This window comes from Nerophis lumbriciformis, linkage group LG22 (genome assembly GCF_033978685.3).
Source record: "Nerophis lumbriciformis linkage group LG22, RoL_Nlum_v2.1, whole genome shotgun sequence".
Classification (NCBI taxonomy): Eukaryota; Metazoa; Chordata; class Actinopteri; order Syngnathiformes; family Syngnathidae; genus Nerophis; species Nerophis lumbriciformis.
In genome coordinates, this window is record NC_084569.2 from 38,127,459 (window position 1) to 38,137,458 (window position 10,000).

At 42.1% G+C, this 10,000-nt stretch overlaps 1 protein-coding gene across 1 annotated transcript in view; it reads right to left on the reverse strand.

Moving 5' to 3' along the window:
• Window positions 1–10,000, reverse strand: part of nptxra (neuronal pentraxin receptor a) — a 32,436-nt gene that overhangs the window by 10,118 nt on the left and 12,318 nt on the right. Inside the window, exon 2 of the mRNA XM_061973825.1 lies at window positions 1–100. This exon is cut by the window's left edge and continues 183 nt beyond it. Within this exon, the coding sequence (XP_061829809.1) occupies window positions 1–100 (100 nt within the window). The remainder of the gene's footprint in view (window positions 101–10,000) is intronic.

A 10,000-nucleotide genomic window follows, 5' to 3' on the forward strand; every position in this document is an offset into this window, starting at 1 on the left:
GGTCGGATAGCCTCTCCGGGCCTCCAGACTTCCCTCCGTCCTCCACCACTGCTGAGGTGGTGACGTCAGTCTGGTTGTGAGGAAACAGGTTGATGTCCGCCTGCATGGAAGGACGACGGAGGTATATTTTTCAAGGTACCATACTGCTAGTTGATTCCGTAAACCAGTGTTTGTCAACTTTTTTCTTGTTATACTAAGGGACAACACAATAATAATAATAATTAAAGCTGCAAGCAGCGATGGACGGGACCAAATTTGAAGGCTCATAAAATCCAAACCGGAGCAGTAATTACAACTCTTTCATCAACTTTTAATCAGTAGGGTTCAACTAGCCCACACTTCAATACAGTGTGTGCTCTTTCAGCCAATTAGTGCGCATATATACAGCCCGCCCCCCGGCCAAAATTTTTTTAATTGTAATTTTGAGGAATTTATCTGAAAGTGCATGAACTATTTCTGTTCAAAATTGTTCAAAATGTCAAATGTTTAAATATTAACTGTCAGTTTACTGTACTGTGCCGACTGTGCTACTATATGAGTACGTATTTTCTCTTGTTTCATTGAAAATAAAACAGCAAAATCCATTTGGCTGTCATCCGTTTTAATTATGAGACACAATTGTGTCAAAGTCATGATTTTTTTTTTCATGCTTGAAGTAAAAAATTATTACCGTAAATTAGGGGTATTTTATTTGAACTAAGCAAAATTATTTCCAAATTAATTTCCAAAACAAGTAAAATTAGCTAACCTCAATGAACCCAAAAATACCTTAAAATAAGTACCGTATTTTTCGGAGTATAAGTCGCACCGGAGTATAAGTCGCACCGGCCGAAAATGCATAATAAATAAGGAAAAAAACATATATAAGTCGCACTATAAGTTGCATTTTTTGGGGAAATGTATTTAATAAAAGCCAACACCAAGAATAGACATTTGAAAGGCAATGTAAAATAAATAAAGAATAGTGAACAACAGGCTGAATAAGTGTACGTTATATGAGGCATAAATAACCAACTGGTATGTTAACGTAACATATTATGGTAAGAGTTAGATATGGAACAATCAGTGATATACAATGCTTTTTAATTTAGCAATTCCTTCACTTTGTGTAAAATAGCAATATTTTACAAAACCCCAAAACCAGTAAAGTTGGCACGTTGTGCAAATGGTAAATAAAAACAGAATATAATGATTTGCAAATCCTTTTCAACTTATATTCAATAGAATACACAGCAAAGACAAGATACTTAACGTTCAAACTGGAAAAATGTGTTATTTTTTGCAAATATTAGCTCATTTGGAAATTGATGCCTGCAAAAGTGGCAAAAAAGACTGAGAAAGTTGAGGAATGCTCATCAAAGACTTATTTGGAACATCCCACAGGTGAACAGGCAAATTGGGAACGGGTGGGTGCCATGATTGGGTATAAAAGCCATGAAATGCTCAGTCATTCACAAACAAGGATGGGGCGAGGGTCACCACTTTGTCAACAAACGCGTGAGAAAATTGTCGAACAGTTTAAGAACAACATTTATCAACCAGCTATTGCAAGGAATTTAGGGATTTCACCATCTATGATACGTAATATCATCAAAAGGTTCAGAGAATCTGGAGAAATCACTGCACGTAAGCAGCTAAGCCCGTGACCTTCGATCCCTCAGGCTGTACTGCATCAACAAGCGACATCAGTGTGTAAAGGATATCACCACATGGGCTCAGGAACACTCCAGAAACCCACTGTCAGTAACTACAGTTGGTCGCTAAATCTGTAAGTGCAAGTTAAAACTCTCCTATGCAAGGCGAAAACCGTTTATCAACAACACCCAGAAACGCCGTCGGCTTCGCCGGGCCCGAGCTCATCTAAGACGGACTGATGCAAAGCGTAAAAGTGTTCCGTGGTCTGACGAGTCCACATTTCAAATTGTTTTTGGAAACTGTGGACGTCGTGTCCTCCGGAATAAATAGGAAAGAACCATCCGGATTGTTGTAGGCGCAGGTGGCATCCTATGACAGTTCCATGCTGGAAATCACTGAGAGCGGCCCATTCTTTCACAAATGTTTGTAGAAACAGTCTCCATGCCTAAGTGCTTGATTGTACCATACTGCTAGTTGATTCCGTGAACCAGTGTTTGTCAACCTTTTATTTGTTATACTGAGGGACACCACAATAATAATAATAATAATTAAAGCTGCAAGCAGCGATGGACGGGACCGACTTTGAGGGCTCATAAAATCCAAACCGGAGCAGTAATTAAAACTCTTTCATCAACTTTTAATCAGAAGGGTTCAACTAGCCCACACTTCAATACAGTGTGTTAGATATGGAACAATCAGTGATATACGATGCTTTTTAATTTAGCAATTCCTTCACTTTGTGTAAAATAGCAATATTTTACAAAACCCCAAAACCAGTAAAGTTGGCACGTTGTGCAAATGGTAAATAAAAACATAATATAATGATTGACAAATCCTTTTCAACTTATATTCAATAGAATACACAGCAAAGACAAGATACTTAACGTTCGAACTGGAAACATTTGTTATTTTTTGCAAATATTAGCTCATTTGGAAATTGATGCCTGCAACGTGTTTCGAAATAGCTGGCACAAGTGGCAAAAAAGACTGAGAAAGTTGAGGAATGCTCATCAAACACTTATTTGGAACATCCCACAGGTGAACAGGCTATTTGGGAACAGGTGGGTGCCATGATTGGGTATAAAAGCCATGAAATGCTCAGTCATTGTGAACAAACGCGTGAGAAAATTGTCGAACAGTTTAAGAACAAAATTTCTCAACCAGCTATTGCAAGGAATTTAGGGATTTCACCATCCACGCTCCGTAATATCATCAAAAGGTTCAGAGAATCGGGAGAAATCACTCCACGTAAGCGGCTAAGCCCGTGTCCTTCGATCCCTTAAGCGGTACTGCATCAAAAATGGACATCAGTGTGTAAAGGATATCACCACATGGGCTCAGGAACACTTCGGAAAACCACTGCGAGTAACTACAGTTTGTTACTACTAGAGATGCGCGGTTTGCGGACACAACCGCGGAGTCCGCGGATAATCCGCGGGTCGGGCGGGTGACATGACGAAAAAAATAGATTTTAAATAGATCGGGCGGGTGGCGGTTGAACCAATTCGGAAGTATATATACATAGTTAAATGTTGTTACCCACATACGAAAAACGAGCAGCACTCTTTGAAACAGGCAATTATTCATCAGGCACTGCAGCACAACACAACACAACACAACAGAAAAAAAACGCCGGCAGCAAACGTGGTACACGACAAACTAAAAAAGGGAATACTAAAGACCAGGGGAAAAAAGACCAGCTATTTGCCTTGGCCAATAAGTTGCAGGTAATTTATTATTATTATTTATTTAATTTATTTTTGTTTAAATAGAGATGACATACATATGTTATTGTATAATTTAAGTTTGTGCGCGTGATTGACAGCCTAAGGCTTATGAGGCACATTTTTTATTTATTTTTTTATTTCAACTTAAAAACATATGAGCCTATGCCTACAACATAGGCTATGTGTTTATCTTTATTTTCCTGCCTGTCGTTGACAATGGAGATTGTCTGATATTTTGTCATGGCTGCAGATCAATCAATAAAGGTTCATCTTTGTCGAAAAATTGTTCACTGCTTCACTGTGCACCCCGCCCTCGTCCCTATTTGAGCATTATAACGTTAACAAGTTAATATTCATTGAAATAAATTCAGGACATTTTTTTTACCTAACGAAAATATAGGCCTAGTCTTTCTAAAATATTTTTTTAACTTCTTAAAAGCCTCGTTCTGCTTGCTGCAACTGCGCACATAAAGTGTGAGGAATGCACTCCTGATCTGAGGGCATTGGCAACAATAGTCAACACTTTCTTAATGGAAATGACAATAATATTATAATAATGATAAATAATATTATCACGCATTAATGTCTCTTAGCCACTAATGCGTGGCCAAGAGATATTAATGCGTGGCACGCATTGAATGTCTCTGCTGGATTGGATCAGTCTCCTTTCTTTAACAGGCAAAAGCTTTCTAACCTCACTAATGCCTTGCATCGTCTATATTAGATATATAACAACGGGCGGGTGGCGGGCGGGTGTGGATTTGATAAAATGTTAGTTCGGGTGGATGACGACTTTTGTGATGCGGTTGCGGATGAAATAATTGCCTATCCGCGCATCTCTAGTTGCTACATCTGTAAGTGCAAGTTAAAACTTGACTATAAAAGGAAAGCCATTTATCAACAACACCCAGAAATGCCACCGGTTTCACCGGGCCTGAGCTCATCTAAGATGGATTGATGCAAAGTGGAAAAGTGTTCTGTGGTCTGACAAGTCCACATTTGAAATTGTTTTTGGAAACTGTGGACGTCGTGTCCTCCGGAATAAAGAGGAAAGAACCATCCGAATTGTTATAGGCGCAGGTGGCATCCTATGACAGTTCCACGCTGAGCGGCCCATTCTTTCACAAATGTTTGTAGAAACAGTCCATCCATCTATCCATCCATCTTCTTCCGCTTATCCGAGGTCGGGTCGCGGGGGCAGCAGCCTAAGCAGGGAAGCCCAGACTTCCCTCTCCCCAGCCACTTCGTCCAGCTCTTCCTGTGGGACCCCGAGGCGTTCCCAGGCCAGCCGGGAGACATAGTCTTCCCAATGTGTCCTGGGTCTTCCCCGCGGCCTCCTACCGGTCGGACGTGCCCTAAACACCTCCCTAGGGAGGCGTTCGGGTGGCATCCTGACCAGATGCCCGAACCACCTCATCTGGCTCCTCTCCATGTGGAGGAGCAGCGGCTTTACTTTGAGTTCCCCCCGGATGACAGAGCTTCTCACCCTATCTCTAAGGGAGAGACCCGCCACCCGGCGGAGGAAATTCATTTCGGCCGCTTGTACCCGTGATCTTGTCCTTTCGGTCATAACCCAAAGCTCATGACCATAGGTGAGGATGGGAACGTAGATCGACCGGTAAATTGAGAGCTTTGCCTTCCGGCTCAGCTCCTTCTTCACCACAACGGATCGATACAGCGTCCGCATTACTGAAGACGCCGCCTGTCAATCTCACGGTCCACTCTTCCCTCACTCGTGAACAAGACTTCGAGGTATTTGAATTCCTCCACTTGGGGCAGGGTCTCCTCCCCAACCCGGAGATGGCACTCCACCCTTTTCCGGGCGAGAACCATGGACTCGGACTTGGAGGTGCTGATTCTCATCCCAGTCGCTTCACACTCAGCTGCGAACCGATCCAGTGAGAGCTGAAGATCCTGGCCAGATGAAGCCATCAGGACCACATCATCTGCAAAAAGCAGAGACCTAATCCTGCAGCCACCAAACCAGATCCCCTCAACGCCTTGACTGCGCCTAGAAATTCTGTCCATAAAAGTTATGAACAGAATGGGTGACAAAGGGCAGCCTTGGCGGAGTCCAACCCTCACTGGAAACGGGTCCGACTTACTACCGGCAATGCGGACCAAGCTCTGACACTGATCATACAGGGAGCGGACTGCCACAATCAGACAGTCCGATACCCCGTACTCTCTGAGCACTCCCCACAGGACTTCCCGAGGGACACGGTCGAATGCCTTCTCCAAGTCCACAAAGCACATGTAGACTGGTTGGGCAAACTCCCATGCACCCTCAAGGACCCTGCCGAGAGTATAGAGCTGGTCCACAGTTCCACGACCAGGACGAAAACCACACTGTTCCTCCTGACTGTAGAAACAGTCTCCATGCCTAAGTCCTTGATTGTATACACCTGTGGCCGGGCCAAGTGATTAGGACACCTGATTCTGATCATTTGGATGGGTGGCCAAATACTTTTGGCAACATAGTGTATTAAATGCTGTTATTTTTTGTCAGTTTGGCCTTAATCATCCTTTGTAATGTTCCAATGCAGGCTGTGATACTAATAATCATTTGATATGCAGCTGGGCAATACAACAACAACAACAGCTGTCGTTCATAAAATGGTCACTTGGCGGGACTTTGGACAGCCCTGATCTCTTTTCTATCTCCACCCTTTAGGTAGAAAAAGTGACAGATTGTCGTTGAATGCATTGCATTGTTAGCCTCTCAATATGACATATGAACTTTTACTACATGCCTGTTCTTTTTGTTCGGCTGACTCATTTTGATCCACTCGTTAATCCTGCGTGTGCATCTGCAACTCATGTCGATGGCGAGAATATCAATTACTCAACTCCGTTACACGGCTCCATCGTTACTTTCTTCACGGAACAAGGCTTGCAGCTGCGGCTTGTCACGTACGTAACTTTGGGGACTTTGGGGAAATATACAGGTAAAAGCCAGTAAATTAGAATATTTTGAAAAACTTGATTTATTTCAGTAATTGCATTCAAAAGGTGTAACTTGTACATTATATTTATTCATTGCACACAGACTGATGCATTCAAATGTTTATTTCATTTAATTTTGATGATTTGAAGTGGCAACAAATGAAAATCCAAAATTCCGTGTGTCACAAAATTAGAATATTACTTAAGGCTAATACAAAAAAGGGATTTTTAGAAATGTTGGCCAACTGAAAAGTATGAAAATGAAAAATATGAGCATGTACAATACTCAATACTTGGTTGGAGCTCCTTTTGCCTCAATTACTGCGTTAATGCGGCGTGGCATGGAGTCGATGAGTTTCTGGCACTGCTCAGGTGTTATGAGAGCCCAGGTTGCTCTGATAGTGGCCTTCAACTCTTCTGTGCTTTTGGGTCTGGCATTCTGCATCTTCCTTTTCACAATACCCCACCCACAGATTTTCTATGGGGCTAATGTCAGGGGAGTTGGCGGGCCAATTTAGAACAGAAATACCATGGTCCGTAAACCAGGCACGGGTAGATTTTGCGCTGTGTGCAGGCGCCAAGTCCTGTTGGAACTTGAAATCTCCATCTCCATAGAGCAGGTCAGCAGCAGGAAGCATGAAGTGCTCTAAAACTTGCTGGTAGACGGCTGCGTTGACCCTGGATCTCAGGAAACAGAGTGGACCGACACCAGCAGATGACATGGCACCCCAAACCATCACTGATGGTGGAAACTTTACACTAGACTTCAGGCAACGTGGATCCTGTGCCTCTCCTGTCTTCCTCCAGACTCTGGGACTTCGATTTCCAAAGGAAATGCAAAATTTGCATGGTTGGGTGATGGTTTGGGGTGCCATGTCATCTGCTGGTGTCGGTCCACTCTGTTTCCTGAGATCCAGGGTCAACGCAGCCGTCTACCAGCAAGTTTTAGAGCACTTCATGCTTCCTGCTGCTGACCTGCTCTATGGAGATGGAGATTTCAAGTTCCAACAGGACTTGGCGCCTGCACACAGCGCAAAATCTACCCGTGCCTGGTTTACGGACCATGGTATTTCTGTTCTAAATTGGCCCGCCAACTCCCCTGACCTTAGCCCCATAGAAAATCTGTGGGGTATTGTGAAAAGGAAGATGCAGAATGCCAGACCCAAAAACGCAGAAGAGTTGAAGGCCACTATCAGAGCAACCTGGGCTCTCATAACACCTGAGCAGTGCCAGAAACTCATCGACTCCATGCCACGCCGCATTAACGCAGTAATTGAGGCAAAAGGAGCTCCAACCAAGTATTGAGTATTGTACATGCTCATATTTTTCATTTTCATACTTTTCAGTTGGCCAACATTTCTAAAAATCCCTTTTTTGTATTAGCCTTAAGTAATATTCTAATTTTGTGACACACGGAATTTTGGATTTTCATTTGTTGCCACTTCAAATCATCAAAATTAAATGAAATAAACATTTGAATGCATCAGTCTGTGTGCAATGAATAAATATAATGTACAAGTTACACCTTTTGAATGCAATTACTGAAATAAATCAAGTTTTTTAAAATATTCTAATTTACTGGCTTTTACCTGTATGTGCTGTATGAACTTTGGGGAGGTGAACGGTACTTTGGGCTGTGGGATTGAGTGTGTTGTGGAGGTGTTTGAGTTGTATTGGCGGGTTATATGGACGGGAGGGGGGGAGGTGTTTGTTATGCGGGATTAATTTGTGGCATATTAAATATAAGCCTGGTTGTGTTGTGGCTAATAGAGTATATATATGTCTTGTGTTTATTTACTGTTTTAGTCATTCCCAGCTGAATATCAGGTCCCACCCGCCTCTCACAGCATCTTCCCTATCTGAATCGCTCCCACTGCCCTCTAGTCCTTCACTCTCACTTTCCTCATCCACAAATCTTTCATCCTCGCTCAAATTCATGGGGAAATCGTCGCTTTCTCGGTCCGAATCGCTCCCGCTGCTGGTGGCCATGATTGTAAACAATGTGCGGATGTGAGGAGCTCCACAACCTGTGACGTCACGCTACTCGTCTGCAGAGGTGGGTAGAGTAGCCAGAAATTGTACTCAAGTAAGAGTACTGTTACTTTAGAGATTTATTACTCAAGTAAAAGTAAGGAGTAGTCACCCAAATATTTACTTGAGTAAAAGTAAAAAGTATGTTGTGAAAAAACTACTCAAGTACTGAGTAACTGATGAGTAACATACACACTCATATCATATATATATATATACATACATTGATATATACAGTATATAATTTATATTTATTTATTTTGCTGTTTTTGTTTACATGTTAAAGGTGTTTTAATGAATATACATGCATGTTTAACACATATAGATTCCTTTCTTTCATGAAGACAAGAATATAAGTTGGTGTATTACCTGATTCTGATGACTTGCATTGATTGTAATCAGACAGTAGTGCTTATAACGTCCACGTTTTCAAATGGAGTAGAAGAAAAGTTCCTCCTTTCTGTCTAATACCACATGAAAGTGGTGGGTTTTTGGCATCTTATATGTCCAGCTTCCATATTCGTTTTTATACACTTTACAAGAAATACATTGGCGGCAAACTCCGTAGCTTGCTAGCTTGTTTGCGCTGGCTTTCGGAGACTCTTATGTTGAAAGTGCAGGCGCGACGGAGCGGCACTTTTATTGTGAAGACAGGAACGTCCTCATGTGCGGTCAGTCTTTAGGCTTTTGACGGGATGTACGGTTGAAATAAAAAAAGTATCTTTTTTCCTTCACACTTTTGATTGATTAATTGAAACTTTTATTAGTAGATTGCACAGTACAGTACATATTCCGTACAATTGACCACTAAATGGTAACACCCAAATAAGTTTTTCAACTTGTTTAAGTCAGGTCATGTGACCGCCTGGCTCTGTTTGATTGGTCCAACGTCACCAGTGACTGCATCTGATTGGTGGAACGAAGTGAAACGTCACCAGTAAGGCAGGCACTTTGAAGGTCTGTCTGACAGACCAAAACAAACAAAGCGTGCATTAACAGATCGATAAAAATTAGTAGCGAGTAGCGAGCTGAATGTAGATAAAAGTAGCGGAGTAAAAGTAGCGTTCCTTCTCTATAAATATACTTAAGTAAAAGTAAAAGTATGTTGCATTAAAACTACTCTTAGAAGTACAATTTATCCCAAAAGTTACTCAAGTAGATGTAACGGAGTAAATGTAGCGCGTTACTACCCACCTCTGCTCGTCTGCTACTTCCGGTACAGGCAAGGCTTTTTTATCAGCCACCAAAAGTTGCGAACTTTATCGTCGATGTTCTCTACTAAATCCTTTCAGCAAAAATATGGCAATATCGTGAAATGATCAAGTATGACACATAGAATGGACCCGCCATCCCCGTTTAAATAAGAAAATCGCATTTCAGTAGGCCTTTAAAGTCTGTTGCTATAGTTATTAGCTATTGTGCTCAAGTTAGACTTTTGTATCTGTGCAAGGACGAAACTTCTTGTCTGAGGGGTGGCCTCAACCGCAGATGCTATCTTTGTCTTAGCCCGCTAACAGCCAAGGACTTCAAGGACCTCAACGCAGATAAGACGAAATCACGCAGACGCAGCAGAGACAAGGCAAAATGTCAAGTCCCCCAGCACATTCCGTCACGTATTGTGCGTACTTGACCTGCTTTGCATAATATATGTGACCACTCCT